Source organism: Denticeps clupeoides, chromosome 11 (genome assembly GCF_900700375.1).
Source record: "Denticeps clupeoides chromosome 11, fDenClu1.1, whole genome shotgun sequence".
Classification (NCBI taxonomy): domain Eukaryota; kingdom Metazoa; phylum Chordata; class Actinopteri; order Clupeiformes; family Denticipitidae; genus Denticeps; species Denticeps clupeoides.
This window is the reverse complement of record NC_041717.1, coordinates 14,711,462-14,734,302: the sequence shown is the minus strand read 5'-3', so window position 1 is coordinate 14,734,302 and position 22,841 is coordinate 14,711,462. Positions and strand designations below refer to the sequence as shown.

The 22,841-nt window shown below is 41.7% G+C and overlaps 3 protein-coding genes across 5 annotated transcripts in view; 1 reads left to right on the top strand and 2 right to left on the bottom strand.

The window, feature by feature from the left end:
• Positions 1 to 7,480, bottom strand: part of ep400 (E1A binding protein p400) — a 29,860-nt gene extending 22,380 nt beyond the window's left edge. The window contains exons 1-5 of the mRNA XM_028996107.1: positions 7,309 to 7,480; positions 4,137 to 5,498; positions 1,162 to 1,272; positions 698 to 782; positions 259 to 378 (exon numbers count right to left, since the gene is read on the bottom strand). Coding sequence (XP_028851940.1) covers positions 259 to 378; positions 698 to 782; positions 1,162 to 1,272; positions 4,137 to 5,474 — 1,654 coding nt within the window. The 5' untranslated portion in view covers positions 5,475 to 5,498; positions 7,309 to 7,480. The remainder of the gene's footprint in view (positions 1 to 258; positions 379 to 697; positions 783 to 1,161; positions 1,273 to 4,136; positions 5,499 to 7,308) is intronic.
• Positions 7,481 to 8,291: 811 nt separating this feature from the next.
• On the top strand, positions 8,292 to 9,917 carry cox5bb (cytochrome c oxidase subunit 5Bb). The gene is made up of 4 exons (XM_028996540.1): positions 8,292 to 8,432; positions 8,890 to 8,960; positions 9,066 to 9,165; positions 9,290 to 9,917. The coding sequence occupies exons 1-4, from the start codon at positions 8,336 to 8,338 to the stop codon at positions 9,400 to 9,402; spliced, it is 381 nt and encodes a 126-aa protein (XP_028852373.1). The 5' UTR covers positions 8,292 to 8,335; the 3' UTR covers positions 9,403 to 9,917.
• A 1,321-nt stretch (positions 9,918 to 11,238) lies between these two features.
• Positions 11,239 to 21,854, bottom strand: arid5a (AT-rich interactive domain 5A). 3 transcript variants are annotated; one of them, XM_028996409.1, is made up of 7 exons: positions 21,767 to 21,854; positions 20,040 to 20,149; positions 16,087 to 16,252; positions 15,113 to 15,165; positions 13,766 to 13,863; positions 13,094 to 13,274; positions 11,239 to 12,852 (listed from the first exon to the last, which is right to left on the bottom strand). In XM_028996409.1, the coding sequence occupies exons 1-7, from the start codon at positions 21,768 to 21,770 to the stop codon at positions 11,629 to 11,631; spliced, it is 1,836 nt and encodes a 611-aa protein (XP_028852242.1). In that variant the 5' UTR covers positions 21,771 to 21,854; the 3' UTR covers positions 11,239 to 11,628. The 3 variants fall into 3 exon arrangements, with proteins under 3 accessions (XP_028852242.1, XP_028852244.1, XP_028852243.1); XM_028996411.1 differs by having other exon boundaries at positions 13,094 to 13,250; XM_028996410.1 differs by having other exon boundaries at positions 20,046 to 20,149.
• Positions 21,855 to 22,841: the final 987 nt, after the last annotated feature.

Sequence of the window (22,841 nt, the reverse complement as noted above, 5' to 3'; positions counted from 1 at the left end):
AAATAAACAAAAATAGAAACTTAAAAATTAAAAAAAAACATGGAGGCTTCCATTTGGTATGATCTTCACAGCTTGTTTTCTTCTTCCAACATCCTGTCTGATGCTTACAGGACAAGATTACAAACGGTGGGTCCTGGGTGGTCCTGAAATTGGCTGTCGCCGCTCATGATTTGGCTCAGGATTAAAGGGCACTCCCTGACACCGCAAGCTCCGTAGAACCGAACATGAACCGGTTTTGCAGCCCAGCGGCGTTCCTACCTTGCGCCGTCGGCATTAGCTGCTGGAGCGGAACGCCGGGCGATCCTAAAGGAGCTACAGCAGGATGCTGGAAAATCATCCCGTGGCGACCGACTTCAATCCGGCATCTCTTAGCCTGATCTGGGATGCAGAACACACAATACCCTCATAACGCCCAAAAAAAAAAAAAAAAAAAAAAAAAAAAACACACGTACACGCGTACACAACGGCCAGTGACCCTCTGCACACATTCAGCCGGAGGGGGGAGGCAGCACCCCCTACTGTTAATAAGAGACATCAACAGAAAAAGCGCAGGGCAAAAGGTGCTAGTATCTGAAAGCAGAAGCAAGTCAGGGGAAAAAAGGAAAATAGGAGGGAACAGAAATAGGAGAAAACAAAAGGAGGCCGAAATAAGACAAAACCAAAAGAAAGTCGGTCCTTTTGTCTATTGCAGGCCTACCTCCTTGAGCCAAGGCCTGCTGCCTTTTAAAGGCATCAATATCGACAGGGCTGGCAATGGCCCCTCCAGCCGGACCCTGGTGCACCTGCATACAGAACAGCAGTTATAAAAACTGACACTTATTCACATATATACAGACAAACCTTTACAGATGTACCTTTCTGGGTTCAGGGTTCAACTGGGTTTAAAGTGGTAGTTCACACTTGCATCCGAGCGGACGGGGAATTTTGTACCGTACCGAATTGAATGAACGCGCGCACACGCTCATTTACATCCCCTACACAGTGTCGCAGCAAACCGTCAACATGTGCATTAGCCATCATGGGATGGGATTTGGTGCACAAGACGCTCCACACTTCACTGAAATACTTGCTGAGTCGTCGGGTCTCGTAACGTCGCAGTACGTTGCGCGGCCTATCGTACGTAAAAACGGCGAATACGCAAGTTTCACACGTTTCTGTCACCTGGAACGGCTGCTGTTGAACAGAGAAGGCTGCTGACACGTTGGGTGGGAGCTGCTTCGCTATGGCAACGGGAGTTCCTGTTTGTCCGTCCTTTCCGGTCACAACCTTCACCTGAGGGGTTGGCATGGAAACGGATGTTTAAAATCGAAGAATCTAAATGGATGGCCATGATGATCCATGAATACTACAGAACAAACTACGATGGCTACGATGCAAATGCAGATCAGCGCAGCGTGCAACTGTGGTGATAAGAGATGGGACAAAACAAGCGATATGGCAGTACAACGTGATATTTCCTTTTACGACAATACAGTACGCATTAGTCGGTATCGGTGAATTGACGCTCAAAATTTGACGTTCAAAACAGGAAACCTGTTTTTGAAATTCTTATTGCAGAACTGGAGGCAATGTTAAAATGCTGGAGTTGGTAACGATAAATGTTTGTCTTAATTTGAATGACAAAACTTTGAGATTTTGCACATGTTTGTCTTGTCTGTAATATCCTGAATATATTTGAACCTGTAACAGTAATTTCCATTTCCCAACACACAAAGCACAGCAACTTTGAAGTATCTTATGTGAATGCGGTCTCTTTTTATTTTATTTTTTTTAAGAGTAGAGAGATTTTTATTTTTTTTAATTACACTAAGATTAGTCATAAATATGTGTAACCTTTTTAGATTTTATAAATAAACTGGGGGGTCTGGGGGGGGGGGGGGGGATCTGTGCAAGTATTTCAAGACACTGTACACCGTGCATTGATAATAAACCTCTCGAATCTAGTATCTTGAATTTAACGCAAAAGCTTCTTGTTCATTTTATTGATGCCCCAGCCGTATTTATGGGAAAAAAAAAAAAAAAAAGTGTGGGACAGGTGACCGGCATCACATTTACAGCAATGGGACTTTCAACACGCTTCGACATGAGATATTTCTTTAAATCAATAAAGAAACTTTTTACTGTGCTATGAAATAAGCCAATGCATCGCGTGACACGCAAAAAAATAAACAATTTATGTCGAACTTTGTTTAATTTAGGTTGATTGCATTATTTGCACTTAAGAATATAAACTACTCCCGGTGTTCATTTTACACTTATGGACCACCTCTGCAAGAAGGTTTCCACTTCCATGCAGCTCTAATTTTTGCCCCTGGATCCTCCTCTGCCATGCTGGTAGTGAAAGTTATCGTTTTTGTCATTGTGATACACAGCATAGCACAGCACTTGGTGCACATAATGAAATTTGTCCTCTGCATTTAACCAATCATCCTTAGCCACTCTAGGTCACCACTGCCCTATGGTGGCACGCAATGAGTTGATCTCACATGAATCAAGTGTATGAGACTCATATAATACGGTTTTGACAACTCAATCGCCAAGATCAATCACAATCTAAAATAGGCAGCTAGTGCTGCACGATTAATCTAATCGCAATCGTAATCGCGATGTCAGTCTGTGCGATTACATGAACGCAAAAAGCTGCAATTTAAATGATTAGTACATGGATTGGATCGGATATGTTGCCGATCCATTCACTCATTCTCTCAAAGTTGGCAAGCTGACTGAAGTCTCACATCTCACATCTCAGTCAGATGTGACGTGTATGGTCACATGACTTTCGATTCGGAGACATATGGGTAGACAGCACATGACGCGCTGCATCGTACGTCAACGTCGCCGGCATATTGTGATAGGCTCTGCTGTGGCGTGAAGCATATACATGTCTATGGAGAGAAGTGCATAAAAATGCCTCACTCTTGTGCTGCTTGGGGTTGTACAAACCGCTGTACGCTCCAAACCAGATCCCCGGGGATTACATTTCATAGGTAAGGTTGGATAATTGTTTTGAATATATTTGGCCATTACAAAATCCCGTTTTATAAGTCTTAACCTTAGCTAAGCTAGGCTAAGCTAGCGAAGCTATGCATTCCTGTGTTCAAGTCAGCCTCCGAACAACGTTTTGGCTAAACGTAGGCATTAACTATTTAGACTGTTCTTAGCTGTTTAGTTAACTTTTTTCAAACTTTGAAGGTCTCCTAAAGAAATTCACCTCAGTTTACAAATCTTAACCTTAGCTAAGCTAGCAAAGCTATGCATCCCTGTGTTCAAATCAGCCTCCAAACAACGTTTTGGTTAAACGTAAGAACTATAATACGGGATTTTATAATGGCCAAATATAATCAAAACAGTTGTTTAGCCTTACCAGGGTTTGTCGTTCGACAGTAATGTAAAGAGTTTTTTGTGATTATTTAATATTTTTTTAGATTATTATATATTTGTAGAATATTGTATTTTGAAAGCACTGGGCATTTCAGGTTGTTATATGTTTCACTTTGAAATTAAACATTTCACTATTAGTATGTGACTTTTCATTGATATACAAGCAAGTGTCCTTTATCATATCGCAATCGCATATCACAATATTGATCTCAATAATCGCAATATGTCTTTTTCCCCAAATCGTGCAGCCCTATAGCCAGCTCACGCACAACTTGGACACCTAGTGACGATGGGGTGGCACTGCTGAAACGTCTGACATAATCAAAAGATTTCATTATGGTTCCACGGATTTTCATAAATGCAATTTATAATGGCCCGGCCATTATTCCGAGGAAAAAATCTGTGGAATCTTAATAAATGCAATTTATACTGGTGTCCCAAACCTTCCGTCACTAAAACTTAGAGACGCAGGATTGGCTGTTAACTGAAAAACACTGACATTGTGATGTGACAACTACAGTGGTCACCCAGACAGCTGCTCACACCCTATTTTCAATGCACCCACCCCCCATATCATTACTTGATATTTTACTCCAGCGTACCTGAACCACATATTTCCACAATATTTATTGAGTAAAAGACACCCCAGTGTCTTGAAGAATCATCCCCATCAAGTCTGACAACATGAGTACCAGGGACTGTGACCCCAGCTGACTGACCCTAGCCCAAAGCAGAAAACAAGACTGGTGTCCTACCTCATCATTGATGACCTCAGACTGCCCTTCCTCCTCCTCCTCCTCTTCCTCCAGGTCCAAATCGTTCTGCCGGAGGTAGGTGAAAAGCGGAACACATGGCTTCTTTTTGAACGCCAAGTAGTCCATCATGTTGCCCTGCAGTTGCTGCAGGAAGAAGAGCTCAATCAAGTATTCCCGAAACGACTCCTTCAGTTTTTCCATTGCCTTCCCATGATGCTCCAGACACTGTTTCCTCAACTGCGCCACCTCTGGACTGGATGGAGCGATCTCCTCCAACTTCTTTGTCTGCTTCTTCACTGTGGAAATACTGGGACCAGCAGTTGTAAGGGACACACTGGACAGCCCCTGAGGGGCATTTGAGCGAGATGGACTGGAAGGTGGTAGTGACGGGGTGACGCCGAATGCTGCTGTTGGGGTGCCTACGCCAGCCACCAGCCCTTGAGAAGGCTTCTCAAAAATCATTGGCCGGGCTAGTTGGCCCTGGATGATGCTGCTGATTTGGGGGGGCAGGTTGGAGGTGGTGATGTGTCCAGGACTGGCCAATGTGGGCAGGGCTGTGCCAGGTGCTACAGGGCTCTGAGGACCCAGGTGGTGGATGGTCCCGCCGGTCTGTGAGTGTGGCTGTGACAGTCTCCTCTCTCTCACACCTGCAGGGGCACCAGGTGACGCCATCTGAACCTGCGCAGCTGAGGTGGGGGCCAGCTGTGTCAAGCCTGTTCCTTCCTGATAAATGAAATGCCCGCTTCCAGAAGGGCTGCCCAGGTTGATCTGACGAACGACCATCCCAGCCTCCATAAAGCGGGTAGGGCTCTGACCACAGACTCCAAGAGTAGCTGTGGGTTGGGTGGGAGCTCCAGGCCGTGGTACAGGGCTGTGCTGGGTGGGGCTCTGGGGCTGCATGGGCTGTGGTAAGGGCGAGGTCACCTGAATATAGGAGGAGCCACCATGCTCAAAACGCCACTGTGGAGCTTGGTGCTGGAAACCAGGGGAGGCGGGACTCTGCAAAGGAAGTGGCGTCAAGGTGATCTGCTGACTTCCAGCAGCCGTCACCACCTGACTGACATTCTGCAGAGTGATGTTCATGTTTTGCCCAGTCACAGGGGTGCGACTCATTATGATAGTCTGGTAGTTCGGGGACTGGGGAGCCGAGGGGCTGGGAGCAGCGGCAGCCGGAGCAAAGGACGTAGCAGAAGACTGAGGGTGGCTCACAGCAACCTGCTGCTGGGTAACCGCCAGCTGCATCTGTGACTGCTGCGCTTCTTCAGCTTCGGAACCTGTGACAGACTTGGACCTCTGCAGCTGTCGCTGCGCATTCGGAGGACCTCCTCCATGATGCATTGCGTAAAATCAGTGTGAAGCAGCCTGAAGAGAAAAATAAAACAAGATTACCAACGGATATAGATTTTTCAGGGGAAATTGTGAACATACTTAAGGTAACAACCTAGCCAGACATACAAGCAGTTTAGTCAAATCAAGATCCCATACAACACAGTTGAAAGAGAGAAGATATTTATTTCACAATTTGTTCACCATTCCAATGGAAACTAAAATAATTGCATTATGATTAATTTAGAGAATTTTTAGAAATAGAAATAAAATCTAAATACATGGCTCTGCAGGCAGGGGTTAAGCATACAAATTAGGATGGTAAAGCAAAATGGGAACTGGAAGCTGGGCATAACAAGTAGTCCAACATGAAGGCGAAGATTCAACTGGAAGGTGCGTTACTTTATTACCCCAGTGATGACTGCAAAATACAGTAACACATTAAGCTTATGCTGGAGGGGATGTAAGCAAGCGAGAGATTTGACTCCTATATCCTGGGATTGTCCAAAAATAGCTAAATTCTGGAGGAAGATACAAAAAGAAATTGAAAATTAAGTTGAAAATTAAGATAGCTTTACAGCCAACTACCTATATTTGGGGCATATTGCCTGAGAAGAATTTGCATAAAGATTCATATTTTAAGAGTGCTATTACTGGCAGCACAGAAAACCATGTTTTGGCAGGTTCTTCAGAGTCTCGCACGACTGAACTAAAAAAGTACATTTGTGCTCATTTACAGCCAATCACAGAGTAACTGCAATGCCATGACTGTGGGTTGAGTTCCTTTTTTAAGGGACGGATGGGAAATTCAGACCGGAAAAAGCATGACAAACGGGACGTAACCTTTCCCTTATGACGACTGCAGCTCTGACCATGGCCAAAGCACTCTTTACACATATCACCATTTCTAGCCACTGCAGGACCATAGACAGAGTAGGGGAACTCGGATCAATGTTAAATAATCTCACAAAGTGACTACACTGACTAGTACTACACTGGGTAACAGGACTCAGTGTTTAATATTGTACAACTGATAATGCAATCTTACAAGTCTACACGGTGCTTATTTTCTGCTTGTTTTAAATAAGTCCTGATTTAAGTTTCAATACGCATCATGATGCAAGTTTTAGCTCAAAAGAGAAGAAAATGATTGACAAACAGTAAAGGTTGTAATTATTATGTAGAAAAGTTTGACAAAGAGCTGGAGATTTTTCTTTGCAAATCATGTCAAAATTGAGAAAATTTTCACTTTAACAAAATCACTAACAAATTTCCAATTAGACGAATTGCATATTTATTTAAAAGACAAAAAAAACTTTGAATATTAATATAATTTATAAATTATATTTTCAATCAAAACAACCTTTTATCTAAATGTGTATATATGCATGGGCCACTGCCCTCAACAGAAAAAAAAAATTCGATCAGAGTACAAAAGATGATGCACATTTCAATTCTGGAATGATTGTTTATAGGTGACAGTGGCGTCCCCAGTAACTAAACCTGAAGCTGTATCAACAAATGTTGTCCATCTTTATCGGAAATTACGTTATTTCAGGTCCAAATTCATTCTGTTTGAATAGAAAAAGGACTAAACAGAAGAGAATAGCATAGAATAGGATACATGTTTATTGTCCGTGCAAGGTGGAAATCGTCATCCCACCCTCGTAGTAAAACAACAAGAATAAAAGATCAGACTTTCTCGTTGTATTGAACTGCAGAACATTTGAGAAAAACGGAGATTGTTACATATTATTGCACATTACAATAACGCAGATATAAACGAGACGTTTGCGGTTTAGCGCTAGCACGTCCAGAATAATAGCAAAGGCTCCGCGAATTTTACCTGCTGCGCTCAAAGCCGCCAAGTCAACCCTCCAAGGAAGACTCCCAGAAACGCGTTCCCCGCTCACGAACAGCGCTCGATGGCGACAAGTGACCGGGGGTGTGTGTTAAAAATATATTATACGCAGGAACGCGGCGTTAGCCATCATAGTTCTCGTTCTTCGCGCACGACCCGGAAGCGCTTCGGCGGACCCGGACGTGATATGAACCGTCTGACGACAACACGGCCACAATTCGGAGGTTCCTTCAAATACGGGATTCAGAAGGATTCGCACGATATACGTTTTTTAATCAACTTTTTCTTCTTTTTATAAAAGAAGCGATACCATAAACAAGTACATTTTGATTCGTTTTAGCATAGCACAGGCCCACTCCGTTCACTAGGCGAGCTCTTTTTCACAGCTGCTTTAGAGATCATCACTTCATGGAACATCTGTACCTTACAAATGCCATATTCCCAGCCAGTCCTTATATGTGATGTGATAATGTATACATAGCTATACCCCCCAACACACACACACAATAGATGCCATTAATTGTGGTGAGCATCGTAATAGATAGATAGATACATTATTCATCCCAGAGGGAAATTCAGTTTCCAGCCGTTTAAGCTTAAAAATAGACAAGGTGGAAACACAGCACAGCACACAGTGACACAACGAAATGAGTCCTCTGCTTTTAACCATCACCCTTGGTTAGCAGTGGGCAGCCATGACAGGCGCCCGGGGAGCAGTGTGTGACTTTCTGAATACGGGTCTGTTTCTTTACCCGCTAGGCCACCTCTGCCCCATTGGTTTTGTGGAATTAAAGAGTTTCATGGCGTGGGGGGGGGGGGGGGCGGCTTTCTCGGTCTGTCAGTGAAACAAGGGTTAGGGTTCTTTTTGCACGCTTCTGTGTCCTAAGACATCTGGATAGCGATGCCATGCGCGATTTGACTCGCGTAGTCCCCATGCCGACTGGGGGCGCTGGTCCAGACATTAAAAGTCTTTTACGGTCGTACGTCATCGCCTGCAACCCGACCGAGGAACATGACGGCCAGGCTGCTGCTCCGGTCCGCGGTTCGTGTCGTGTCCTCTCGCCGGCTCTTCCCGGCGCAGGCTGCGGTGCGCGGCATGGCAGCCGGAGGTAAGCGTGGTCGCGATTCAACAATTGGGAACTCCGCTGGGATTTTTGGGGGTTTTGCTAGCGGCTAGCGGCTAGCCGCTAACCGTGCTGCTGACTTTTACACGCAAGACGAAACACCTTCAGCTTCGCGTCCTGGCGACTCTGTATCTGAATGTGTTTTATTTTTTCTCATTGTGCTGAAGTGTCTGATACGGCTAATTAACCATCGTCATTAGTGCTCAGGTGTCGTCCCGAATGGCGCCAATGTCACCTGCGCGGTGCGGGAGTCCGTGTCACTTTGTGTTAATCCAACTGTCACCATTTCAACAAAGTCACCGTGTGCCGATTGGACTATTTTCGCTATTTTCATCATTGGTTTCGTGCTGATTCTGTAGCTTAAACTTTTTTCCTTCGTATTTTGTAATATCTGCTTTATCTACCTACTGGTGAGCTAATTCAGCAACACTGTTTCCTCCAGGTATTCCCACTGATGAAGAGCAGGCCACGGGTCTGGAGAAGGTCTTGTTGAATGCCACAAAGAAGGGAACGGTGAGCAGTTCGGCATCCTGCCCTTTCTTGAGCAAAGCGATAGGCGAGAAGTGTTTTTTTTTTTTTTTTTTTTTTTTTTATAAATCTTGAATGAATCACTTACAGGATCCATACAGCATGTTCAAACCAAAGGAGTATGCAGGTTCCAAGGAAGACCCACATTTGGTGCCCTCCATAGCAAACAAAAGGATTGTTGGCTGTGTCTGTAAGTTCTTTAAAGCTGGTGCTTGATGAAATGATTAATGACTATGTTTGGTGGTTGTTGGTGTTTTTTTTTTTTTTTTTTTTTTTTTTTTTTTTTTAATAAAATTTTTAACTCACACACCCAGGCGAAGAAGACAACACCGCTATCGTCTGGTTCTGGCTGCACCAGGGGCCGGGCCAGCGCTGTCCATCCTGTGGGGCTCATTACAAGCTGGTTCCCCACGAGCTTCCTCACTAAGCCTCCATTAGTCTGAAGCACCATAGACCCTTCACTTTATTCCAGTAACCAGTTTCTACACATTGTTTATATGGTAGTCAGGTTATATTGAATGCTTACCAATCAACACACCAATTCGATTTGTGTATTATCTCTTCTGTTACTGTCTGTGAAGATTCTCAGTCATCCAGGTGAATTCGTCTGAAAGTTGAGTCATGGCAACTGGACTTTCTTTCTTTAATGTAGAGACGTTTCATTCTGCATCCACAGAACCTCTTCTGTTACTGTGAGTTTTTACAGTACAGCACAAACATTGAAACGGTACCATATCTACCACCTGTTCAAATCCAACATGGGCAGGAAGGCTACATTCCTATGTGTTTGGGACTCACGTCATTTATTACCATTTACATCAACTTGAAGATGGTCCATGTTTACTGTCTTTTACATTAAAGGTGTATGGTGTATGGTTACAGATTTGTTTATCTGTGTGCGTTTTAAAATCGTAGTGTAAATAAAGTTAATTTGCGAACAAATGTTTTTTTTTTTTTTTTTTTTTTTTACTTTTGTTTAGCAATAACAATCGTGCAACCAACCACTGGGCATCACTACCATAACACATTAGATATAGACAGTGTTGGGAAGGTTTCGTTAAGTTACTCAATGTGAGTAAGGTATTCTGAATACTTTGGATTGCTTAATATGTTGTCATGCTTTGATCACAGATAATCAAAGATAATAAAAAGCCCTGTTTTTCCTTAACCATTTCTTTATTTATAAAGCTGAAAAGTGGAAGTGTATTAGACAAACATAAAATATGCCACCAAAATAGGCCACCAACATATTCCATCACTTAGTTAAAATAAAAAGCCTTGCACAAGGGGAAAAACAGCATTTTCAATGATCCTCTTCCTGATTGGGACAATTTTTTTAAAAGAACTTACTTCCAGATGTTTTTTTAGGTTTGATGTGGAGTCTTTTGACACTGAGAGCAGCTTGGTTGCTGGCAAACAGAGTTTGCATTGCATGATCAGATTCGTCCATCCCTTTCTTCTTTAAATGTGAAGTGGTATTGGAACTTCTAAGTAAGAAATGCATTCCTGCCCGGCCACTGCTGGCTCTGTTGTGCTGGCTCCGGGTCTACCAACGTTAACACGACGCTTACATTAGAGCCACTTATTGCGTTTGGTTTTCACAAATCACTTTAAATGGCACCAATACTCAGTCCATGTGCACTGTAAGAGTATAAAGATCATGGTGTAATAGTCAATTAAATCATATGTATTTGCAATTTCAGGGGCAGCATGGATTTATGCGCTGAAACAGAGCGCAAACTTGAGGTACTGCGCATGCGCAGTAGCACAACTCGATAGGCAGCATTTTCGACAGAACACCAATTACCAAAATTAGAGAGATATAGAGGGGATAGCCTAATATATGAAACAGGAAAAACCCGCCGTGTAATCCATTTATTTCAACAAAGTAACTGTATTCTGATTATCACTCATTTAAACGGTAACTGTAACGAAATACAGTTACTCATATTTTGTATTCTAAATACGTAACGCCGTTACGTGTATTCCGTTACTCCCCAACACTGGATAAAGACTGCATTTAAGTTCTAGTTAACAGTATTAATACAAGCTTGTGCCATTGTTCTGTCTCAGACAGAAGGCAGGGGGCGTTTAGTAGATCAGTAGACATCACATTATAGCACCACCTGCAGGGGATTCACTGAAACTGTTTTTCACCGTGGTGAACTATTTAGAGCTGGTGGGGCAATGAAGACTGCTTACTGAGCAATGGCATTCCAACAATAGCGTTTGCACAGTTTGATCAATGGTTGAAGAATACACATTGAAGGACAACTCACTTTAATCAAGTTTCATGTTTCTTTGTATGTTTACAAACAATAAATTACTTATTTCATTTGAGTTGATGTATTAAAAAAAAGCAATTTAACATTCAAATTACATTATACATTGTATCAGTGGGGCAGTGGTGGCCTAGCAGGTAAGGAAGCAGACCCATAATCAGCACAGAGCAAAATACCATCGCCACACATCGCCCCCCGGAGCCTTTCAAGGCTGCCCACTGCTCCCTCAAAGGATGGCTTAAATGCAGAGCCCCAAAGTCATCTAAAATTAGAAAAGTACTCTACAGTTGAACAAAAGTCCCAGGTTTCATTCACATGTTCTGTCGTTCTTCAGCAGGACTGGAGACAGGTGCAGCTGACTGCCGAAGCAGTCATATTCTGCCATTGGGCGGAAATGGTTGCAGTCCCATGATGCTGTAGCCAGTCGGGGCGGACCATAATGGCAGAGAGTAGGGGTATGAGCGCATGCCTGAGTCATACGGGCTGGGAAATCCACTGACAGCTGGCAGGCGGTGTGTAGGTACAGTCTGTGAGTGGGGAAGATGGGCTGGATATAACACTGGATATACTGGAAGTCCCTTCAGCTGGTGCTCAGCATCCCCCCTGGCCCTGTCATAGCCTGGCAGATAGTGTGGCACCTGGAATGTGGCGTGGGAGTGCAAAAGGGACTGCTGGGAAGGCAGCGGCTTGGGCAGCACCACCCTGTTTTTCTCAGGTTTGTCCATGTGAAGCAGGGGAGTAACCGCTTGCATCTTCTTGAAGTTCAGCATGTCATCTGGAATTGACCTTTTCATGTGTGGGAGAGGGTGGGGTTTGTGCACTGGCTGGACGAACATATGGTGCCACTGCTCCCTTGGTTTTGGCAGTACTTTGATGAAACTGGAATGGGGAGGGGGAATCAAGGACACAGGCTTGTTCAAGGCTGAAGCATGGCTGGGGCATTTACTGACAGTGGAGTCAGGCTGAGGTGGGCTAATCTGAAGCGCATCCCTGTGGTACCTGGGGAGGCCGGCCTGGTCCTTTAAATTTGGGTAGCGGCTGAGGGGTTTGCAGACCCCAGGGCTAGGAGGCAGAGAAGGTACAGTGGTGGTGGACTGGGTTCGCTTCTCAGTGTCTGGCACATCGCTCACTGCCAGACAGTCTTCTGAAGAGGTGGAGTAGGGAGATGCGCTGCGGGAGCAAGAAGCTGAGGGTGAGGAAGCCGGGAGGGGGGACCCTTCCGACATGTTTCGGGTTCGGCCTTGCATGGATCCTCCAGGGGTGGGGGAGCAGTGGATGACAGATGGCCTCCCTGGGCTATCCTCTGAGCTTGGGCTGTGGAGCAGAGACAGACTGGCCTGGGCCAGACGCTTCTTCTTCTCCAGTGGGGAGATTACCTCTGCAGCGGCCAGGTTTGTGAGGAGACTGCTTCTCCTCAGGCAAGGTGCTTGCTGAGAGCCCTTCACCAGATGGACGTTTGTAGGATGCTCCCCGATGGAGGTGACCTCACTCTGGGAGTCAGGATGGTCTGAATGTGGACTTTCTGAGTAGACAGGCCACTGACCTGAGAGCGTGCATGCTCCCATCTCGCACTGGTGACCATCTCCTGCCGTGTCCTAAAACAACAAACCATCTAAATCTAGTTTTCTGAAATTAGGTGAAAATCTAAGGTTTATTATTAAGGAACCAGGGAATTTATCTTGGGTCTTCAACTTTTTCTATTCCAGTATCTCTATTTTTATGATCCTGTTCAATTGTATGCATATAATAAGCTCATCCTTATGTACCTTTTTAAACTGAATTTAAACTGTTTTACTCATAATACATGATATTTAGAGCATTAGCAAGATTATGTACCTCAGTAGGCCCCTCTTCTTCTCTCTTCCTCCTCTTCTTGCTTTCAGGTTTAATATTCTTTCTGTCTGGGCTCTTCTTGTACGGCTTGCGTGGTTTGGAAGGTGGAAGGGGTTTGTCTTCTTCTCCCCTCAGCTGCCTTTCAAAGGCCAGAACAAGCCTGTAGATGGTGAGATTTCCAACACTAGATAAGTGGGTGAAAAACAGATGACTAAAATTGATGTGTGCTCTTCAAAGAAATGGGAAAGTACAGAGTAGCAGTTAGATTCTGCTATTATTATTGGTCATATTCGGGGACAGCTACATAGAAATGGTTATTAAGAGAGCTATTTTGAATCAGACCCACAGGAATGGGAACTTTTATTTTCACACTTTTCACACTAACTAATAATCTCACCTTGTCACTTCATGTTTTAACAGTATAATTTTGTATATTGTGAAGTGCCTAGATGGTTAGTTTCAAATGCTTCACCCAAGACTCAATAGCAACTCCACTGACAGTAGGTATTTTTCCACCCATCTCATCCTCATGTCCTTAAACTTCCTTCTATAAGAAGGCTCGGTGTAATCATTTGCTCTCTCAAGCAATGTCCAATAACTTGTCATCTAATTGGCTTTTTGCAATCTAACTTCACCTTCAAGGTCTGCTACACCATCACAATGGAGTTTACTCACCGTTCATAGTGTCTGCGCGTGCAGGTGGCAGCACTTGTACTTCCGGGGCTTCCTCCCAAATCGTCATAGACGTTCTTCCACAAACGCCGTGCTGTCACCTGTGTGAAAACACACATTTCACATTTTCAGACATAAACACAGTGGCAAAATTCTGGCAACACATACACATACTGTGAACATTGTGGTATTTATAGGATAATTCATCATCTTAACACAAGATGCATATGCTGAATTCAACACATTAACATTTCATTCTAAAAAATGGATGTGTTACAAGCAGAAAAAAATGGCAAGCATTGAATTTGCGTGACTGACAAGAGCCAAATAGTGGGTTCATAGTTCATACCAAAACTGCATCTCCATTGCCAATGGAGCCACCAGCTCACAAATTAAGGATCTGCTATTGATGCTTTCTGGAGTCTTGATGGGTCAGGGTTGTTTTGGGGAAAGGTAGAACTACTCGGTTAAGCATGTCATACTTTTATGACTGATCAGTGTATATGTAGAAACTGGCCAAGAATATATTCATTGTGCAGTATTCTGGATGACTTTATATAATGATCGTATTTGTATCTGATGCCTTACAAATGCAGATTATAGCTACTAACAAACTGGCATCAGTGTTTTCTTACAACAACACGCAAGAATACACACAAGAAAAAAAAGATCTGCAGTGTATTTATGGCTCAGGATGGTGCCGAGGTGTGAATTTAGTCCGTGACCGGTGGCAAAGTACTGTCTTTTTTAAGAGCCCAAGCTCCCCTCCAATAGAAGGCTGAATGAGCCCTCTGGCCACACAAAAAACACACCTAGAATGGAAACTTGATTGAGACAGAGAACAAAGCCTTTTCAGACAGCAAGAATGCAACATCTGACCAGCACTGCACACACACTGTCACCTACAGACCTCCTGCTCTCATTGTGGTTAAAAACGGTCACTTGCTCGATATGTGTGTATACACATACAAACACGTCCAGTTATATATATATATATATATATATATACACACACACACACACACACACACACACACACACACACACACACACACACACACACACACACATATATAAAACATAAACACACACTCTGACTGTCTAGGCCGGTTTTTCCATTCTGGGTTGTTTCTCTGCCAACTTGTCTAACCTTTCCGACAACTTTTTTTTCCTACAAAGGAAAAAAACATGACTTTCCAGTGTGAACACTGACAGTTAAACAAATCTCGGCACATTAGCCATCACCATCAGGAACTCAATGCTCACAAAGAATGAAGTTCACATGCATATGTAATGTTATTTGGAATGCAATTTACAAAAAATATATAACAGTCCTTTGGTGATACTCACAGAATCATATCCGCCCAGATTCTCCACTGCTTTGAAGATCTTCCACAGGTTAACTGCACAGGGGAAACAGTGTGACTACTGAATGACCAAAGTGTTAGGAATTTAGCAGAAATATTTTCTGCATTCGTTTTTTTAGCATTTCCCACTTATTCTTGTTCATTCATTTGATTGATTAAAATTAATAAAAAAAAAACCTTCTATTTACAATGATAAAAAAATAACAAGTAAACATGATGTAGTTTATTTTTAAGCTGCCCCAAATTTAGTAACCGTAATTTTACATTTACATACCATATATAAATGCACAAATAAAAAATATATTGTAATTACATTTCTAAACGTTTTGTTTATCCAATAATCCCTATGACATCCATTCTTTCCGACACAGTTGTTTAGTGGGTAACAAACTCGCCTATGAACCACTTAACCCTAACTAGGGGTTAAGGGCATCTGATAAATGGAATAAAGGTATAAGTAAAATGCTTCAATGTTTTCTTATGGCCACACAGCTGTTTAATCTTAATTCTCAAAATTCTTAGTGCAGTGTGTGTAGAAACCTTCAATATTAAACAGAGATGTCCAATTTCTATGATCTGACTTCACCACACATTTAAGCAATGTCTGATGATGGTCCTTCAAGATTGTTTTCGGATTTTAGAATTAATTGTTTTCCTTTGAGGTGCTCCATTATCAATAATAATACATTGGATAGTTCTAGCATGATTAGTTACATTTCCTTAGTTGTTGTATTTGCTTCACTCAGACCTTTCTTTTTGTTTTTAAAACATGACATTTCTCACAGCATCATTTAAGATTAAATAACGTGCTGCTAGCTGAAATCAAAAGCTCTTCTCATCAAATTCCCTTGAGTGGGCTATTACATATCTTTTCTCAAACTGACCAAAAGTATTTATTTCTGTGACTTAATTCAGAATTTTCTCATCATACTCACTGACCTAAGAAAAAAGACTTACTCTGTTTAAATCCCAAGTGTGGTATCCTCTCAATAGGCGTGCCCCTGTCTTTCATGAATCGGTGAAGGTTGTCAACAAAGGTCTTCTCCTCAACCTCTGACTGGTCAGCTCTGGACACGTTCTCGGGTACGCTACTCGGAACGGTGTTCTCATGCTTTTTGGTGTTCTAGGATAGGGAAGAAAAACATTGTTTTGATATCTCATGATTGCAGTGGTGAAGACGCTATCTCCGTTCGCGATGCACTTGTAATTAATTTCTATTTTCTGTTTAGCTAATGAGGCCAATAATCTGTATCTGTATTATCTGTATTTGGACATGCAATTCATACGCCCATAACTGTATGTTCAGGGGTTTCAGACACTGTGTCTACTGTAAATGAACACACAGCATTTGCAGCATTCATTTCGATTTCAAAAATGACATTATTTGTGGTATTTATAATTAAACCAAATCACTTTCAGATCGCATCAGTCTGTAATTTCAGATGAATATGTGTTTGTGTCACAGTTTTCCGGGCCAAGTCATATTCATAGTGAGAGACTGAAAGCACAACAGCTTTGGCTTTCACCACTACTTTCAATAAGCAACCATACATCCTGTTTGGAGAGAAAACGACCAGAGCATCTTAGACACAGTGACAAGGGGTTCCAGTTTAAACAGGTTTAAACCTGAGAGCATTAACAGCCAACCAGTTAAAAAAATTGGCCACTGCATGCAGATTCCTAGCATGTGTGGCACAGATTCCACAAAGTCTCACTGAAATTATGGCCAGCTCTCCGTGGATGCAGGACAACGTTCAGTAAACATGACGAGACACGCTTCTTCTGAAATTAAATACTGGGAAATAATTGTGCAAGAAACGCCCACCACGAAAACCAGGGACGACAAAAAAAGCACACAAACAACGGCATGCCACAGACGAGAAATGAAACTGTCATGTGAAGCACAATCACAGGACCAATATTATAGCACATCCTTTCCGTAATTCAGTGCACTGCCTGAAGCACTGAGCACTGAGACTAATTCTGAGGGACCACTGCTCCTAGTTTACAAGGGGATCACCAGATTATACTGGGAATACAAAATCCACTGTCCATTACTGATATGGCAATTCATGAAATTTGCAGAAGGAAGGTGCTTTAATAAATGAACATAGTGAATGTTAGCTGATTTTATGGAAGAAAAAAAAACCTATCACATCAGAAAGTCTGGTGTCTTGATTTGTACCAGAAAAAAGAGGAACAAGGACCCAAATAAACATGTGCCTTGAATTTACGTAAAAATTAAGCATGAGAATTTCCATTTCTACAAAGCCTCCTTTGTTTCTGATTTTTACTCTTGATACTTGACCTGGTGCATGCACAGTTTCACACCGAAACGAGTTCCTCTGTGTGGTTGCTCGTTCCGAGAACTTGCTTCGCACTGAGGTGAGTAATAGTGAAGGTGTAGGGACTCTAGCTGGGATAGCCCTGACTGAGTCAGAGCACAGCTGCAGACTTGAACATTCCTACTGCATGCTGGCCATGCCAAGACCAAACATTTCAATCAGCTCCTCTACAGTGTTTCTTTAGAAGCTTCTTTGGTTCTACGGTTAGTCATGTCAATGAAAACAGGAGGAAACTGGTGCAGCTTCATGTAATCTTTTGAGTTCAAATCATAAAATGTGTCACTCAACTGATTCACTCAACTTAACGTACAGATTACTGTGCAGATCCACATCCTGTATTCATCTGTAGAACTTTGTGTTTGCATTCAGTACATAGGGGGGTGAGAACATCCGAGAACACCATGCTGTCAATATGATAGCAATTCATGTTACAGTTGGTGTTTTTTTTATATTTTATTCATATCTAGACCACAACAGGGCGGAATTAAGAGCTCAGTGTGACTGACAGGTTTCAGAGAGGAAGTAGCTGCTGTTCTAACAGAGCAGCCCAATGTGGTCTCCAACCGCTCGCTAAAATTAAGCACCCAGGCGCCTCTAGTGTGAGACTGTCAGTAAAAGGCCACTCTAAATTTCCACCACATTCAAATTTTGAAAAAGTTTGCGTAGGAACTGTTGATGTCAATGCATCGATAAAACTCTCAGAATGATTGTTGGTGGCGTGCTGAGGCAGATACTATCGCAAGGCCAGTCTTCACCACAAAACCACCCGCCTTTCATCTCTCACTAGGTCTTGGAAATTTGATGCATCTCAGTAACACTGCATAAGCGGTTCTCCCATTACCAGAAGTGTGCATGAAAAGTGTGAGAGTGTGTGTGTCTCTGCAAAAGAGTCAAATGTGCCCTACAAAATGAAAATATTTCTTGGTAACCTATTCCTTTTTTCCCTTCTCTTAATATATCTTGTTTTCACTCCTTCAATGTCATATGAAGCTATTGCATCTCAAAACGTGAATTTTGGCCAAAAATGTTTTTTACTAACTTACAACGAGTCATAATAATTGAGAAGGACTCTTTTGTGTTTGTTTTAGAGAGCATAATGTGTCTGTAGAAGCATGTGTTTGTGAATTTGTGGTATGAAAAAAGACGAGAAAGGGAAATACACTTAGTTCTCTCCCAGCACCAGCTCTGACGTCTTTCAGAATCCTTACTCAGAAGGGGGGGTTCACAAAGTTTCACTTAGTCACAGGTAATGCAACAGAAAATACTCCAGACACAACAAATAAATTGTATTGATGTGCAAACACATCCATTAAAAAACAACACGTATACATTTTCAAATGTATACCTTAAATTAAAATCAATTTTTTTATGCTATTTGGTGACTGAAATCGCTTGATGAAAGTGGTAAACTGTCAAGATTTTTGGTATTAATCTGATGAACATTTGAACCTGGTTCAAAAACTAAACACTAATTAGCACATAGACAAAAATGAGTCACAATCGCCAATTATGGCTATGACCATTTCAATGGAGTGAAACTGCAGTGAAACTTTCCACAATGCAGTTTCATTTCATCAACACATAAAACATGGTGTTCAATAAGAGGAAATTAATCTAAAAGCTGAATTGAGCTGAAAGAACAAAATGGCTTGAAATGCATTTCATTTGATTCAAAACGTCTAGACAGGTCACACAGTATGTGTTTGTAGTTTATGCTCTCCCTGTGTTGGCATAGGTTCACTCCAGGTTCCTGAAGCCATCCAAAGGAATTCACTAAGGAACGCTTAGTGAATAGGCAACTATAAATTGCTAATAGTAATTTCATGCAAAAAGGTAATTCTCAGAATTATTCATTACACATTAAATGTGTAAATTTTTGACGATTATGGCTAATATCTCAAATTAGTAAAAAACATCCTGCAATAAACAATGTCCAAACTCATTTACAGTCAAAACTTGAAGTTGTAGGTTTGCCCTTTTCATTTAAAATTGTCATCATATTCTCATTTTGTGAGATGCACTAGTTACAGATGATTCGTTAACAGTCTCAGCATCAAAATTATGTCCAGGCTATGAAACAATACCACAAAGTTAATTTATTAAATACATATAAACCAGGCCAATGACTTTATCCCCCCACCATCATTTTTAAGTTAAACTAAGTGAACTGTAACTGTGAAATTAGAATTAGCTACAAATAGAGAACTGAAAGTGCCCATAGATGAAGTTGCAAATTACCAGAGAAACTGAAGCAAAAGCCATGAATATACTGGAATTGTATTGTTTTTTTGCACACACATCACATTGAATGTCCTGTTCCCAGTTCAGATTTCATCTACAAGTCATCATGTACAAAGATGAGTCAGGCCCCTAACCGTAAATCCCATGACCCAAAGCAGCCCTACGCAACACTCAATTGCTAGCATATTCATTTTAAACAGATTAAATTCTATTGTGAATATAAACGAATTGAAGGAAACTCAATTTTCAATGTTTTGCTGTTACAGTTGTTTGAGTGGACTGATATAGTGCTAAAATAAAGCTGAGTGGTAAAATAAAACTTACCTGCACCTCGCGATTCTCTACCAGATTTGGTGACATCTCCTTGGCACGCTCTTGGTTGCGGACATCCAGTGGCTCTGCCTTTTCTGCCAGGCTCCCTTGAGGGTCTGACACTGCAGAAGATGAAGGTGGTCATTTTTAAATCACAAAGTAGTAAACTACTATTTTGGACTTGAATCGCTCAGTATATATACTTATTTTTTATTTGTTGTACAAATACTCTATTAAATATATTTCTATTTGTTTTGAAACACACTCTATTTCTGTCAATGGAAGTAAATAATTTCATGAAGCATGATGTCTCATCAAACATTACCAGGCCACCACTACAGACTCAGTAGGGTTATGATAAAACACAGTGAACAAAATAAATGTCAGAGAAAAGAGCTGGAACTGGAAAGCTAGTGAGAAGAGAAAAACAGTAACGGTTCTGTTAGCTGCAGACATGTCAGTTCTAATATGAAACCGCATACTTACAACACCACTTCCTGCCTGTGAGTTTAACCACACTTATGTGGTACCCTGCTTTAGAATGAGCAGAGATATTACAGTATAATATTCTACAAAGACCTTTTTTGTCAGCAATCTAATCATATGCCCTAAACAACGTGACAATGTTTAAAGACAAAAGCAATGTAAAGGTTTTTCATGATCAAACTAAGCGTATGAATCGCTGTCAAATGCACCCATGAATAACATATTAATGTTACTATACATATATTGCCTTTGTTTGAGAACACAGCTTTTCGAATAACGAGTCTGTGAAATAGAAAGGTTGTTTAGAAAGCAGAATTCAGCTCGGTGTGACAGCACAGGAAATGGCTGAGCTCGAAAGCAGTTCTTAAAGGAGGATGCGGATGAATGATATCACTGTTGTCAGTGATAAAAATGACTAGAGTATGTGTTATTTGGGGAAGTTAAGATGTTTGAGGAAATGAGGGGGGGGTCATGTGGAAGTTGATATTTCAGAAAGATGTGGTTGCCAAGGTGAGATAATAGAACATTGAACAAGCTGGGTGACAAAGACTTGGCTCTTACACATCAGCTTCCGAAGGATATGCAACACATCGCTGTTGTATCAATGGATTCAAGCAAATAAAAGTTCAAATCTGTGCCTCCTGCTTACACCTTCATATGGCTTTTATCCAGCTTGTCGGGTATTTATCTATCAATATGTCACCCTTTAGTGTTCATTAGACTAGATTGCATGCGTGCGTGTCAAAATGGAGGTACAAAATCGAATCTACTGGAGAGCCAACATGCTCATTTCAGGTTTGGTGCTCTGTGGCAGTATTAACAGACAGGGGGTCTGAGGTTAGACGCTCAGGCAGTTTACTGAGAGCACGGTTTCCTTTCGCAGGACTTCCTCTGGGTAAACTGTACTGCAGTGTGTGAATAAGATCGCGGTTCCAGCCGTTTCGTCTGCTGAGGTTGTACTTGTGAACGTTCACTTCAAATTAAATTACGAGTATTTGGTGATGACTGGCTCCACATGACACGTTGTAGACGAAACACATAAAGAATTGACTTCAGAATGCAAAAAACGCAGGCCTCACTTGAGAATAAAACATTTTGAATATAAGAAACAGTATCTTGAGTACTGTTTACGAATAAGCCACGTTTCATTCGTAACAGTTATGGTCAAAGTAAAAGGCGCCAGACACCAAAACATAAATTCAGGAAGTGGTCAAAAGTTTCAGAAATGCCTAGAGAAAGTAAATACAACGTACCCATCGCGAACGACGTTTCTTCCTCGACCCTCAGAACTCTTCGGTCACCGCTAACACTTCAGTACCACGTCGTTGTCCCACTGACACGTGCGAAAGTGCCGCTCGCAAAAAGCCAGAGCAGGTGGCACGTCGGCGCGACCTGCCCTTCTCGCCTTCTCGCCTTCTCATTGGACGAGTCACTTCCGCGGTGGAGGCTCAAAGCATCATGGGGCTTGGAGTTTTCATGAGTCCAAATGATTATTCTGCAAGTGAGAACTATTGCGTCCCAGACGGACACTGGTAATTTTATATGTTGAGTAATGTTAGAGCCTTTTGTTGGTTAAACAAAGACCAGTTTCTACCGAATCACAGACAGGGAAGGTATAGTGGTGGACAGAAGAGGTGTCATTTCGTTTGTCAGTACCGAATCTGTGCAATCTGCATGCTGCATTCCTAGTTATACATTTATTCATCCATATTTTGTGCAACTATGTTTACTATTACTATGCTATATTTGAGGCACTGTCAACAATACGTCTCTGGCATAGTGTGAACCTTTTGGGATGTTCTAAACTAAAACTCTCTGAATACTTAGAAGACACTTAAAAAATATTACTGACTAAAGAAATTAGGACACAGGCAACAGGCAATCAATTTTGAAAAGTCGAAGATAAATAATTTTTATACATTGCTTAAAAATGAAACAGCAAATTCCTAGATAAATAAACAAGAATTCAACAACACAGCACAGTTGTTTGTTCCATTTCCTTTTGCCTACTTGTTTTAGTTCTAAAGTTGCTGTTCCTGTTTTTCTTTCCGGAGGAAAAGAAAAAGACTCAGCCATTTGGCATATGTTCCATGTTTCATATTTAGCATGTATTCCCTGCAGACCCTTTAACCTGTTATTCATCTTTAACACTTCATGTCTGATTATTATGTAATGGATAATAATCGTTTATAATATTCCATTTTATTTACAAAGCAATGTTTTTCAATAATAAATTATTACTAATTTTTTTATTTAATTAGATTTGTGCATTTTTTTTCCTTTGTGTGCCTTTGGTAAAGTAAAAAAAAAAAAGAAGTTAAAAGAGCT

What these genes read in the sequence shown, in the direction of transcription:
- cox5bb (XM_028996540.1), top strand. Translation starts at nt 8,336, where the DNA reads ATGACGGCCAGGCTGCTGCTCCGGTCCGCGGTTCGTGTCGTGTCCTCT. An exon ending in GCGCGGCATGGCAGCCGGAG is followed by an intron (nt 8,433 to 8,889) that starts GTAAGCGTGGTC and finishes TGTTTCCTCCAG; the next exon opens with GTATTCCCACTGATGAAGAG. An exon ending in AAGGATTGTTGGCTGTGTCT is followed by an intron (nt 9,166 to 9,289) that starts GTAAGTTCTTTA and finishes TCACACACCCAG; the next exon opens with GCGAAGAAGACAACACCGCT.
- arid5a (XM_028996409.1), bottom strand. An exon ending in TAGAGAATCGCGAGGTGCAG is followed by an intron (nt 16,253 to 20,039) that starts GTAAGTTTTATT and finishes TCCCTATCCTAG; the next exon opens with AACACCAAAAAGCATGAGAA. An exon ending in ACGCGCAGACACTATGAACG is followed by an intron (nt 13,275 to 13,765) that starts GTGAGTAAACTC and finishes CCACTTATCTAG; the next exon opens with TGTTGGAAATCTCACCATCT.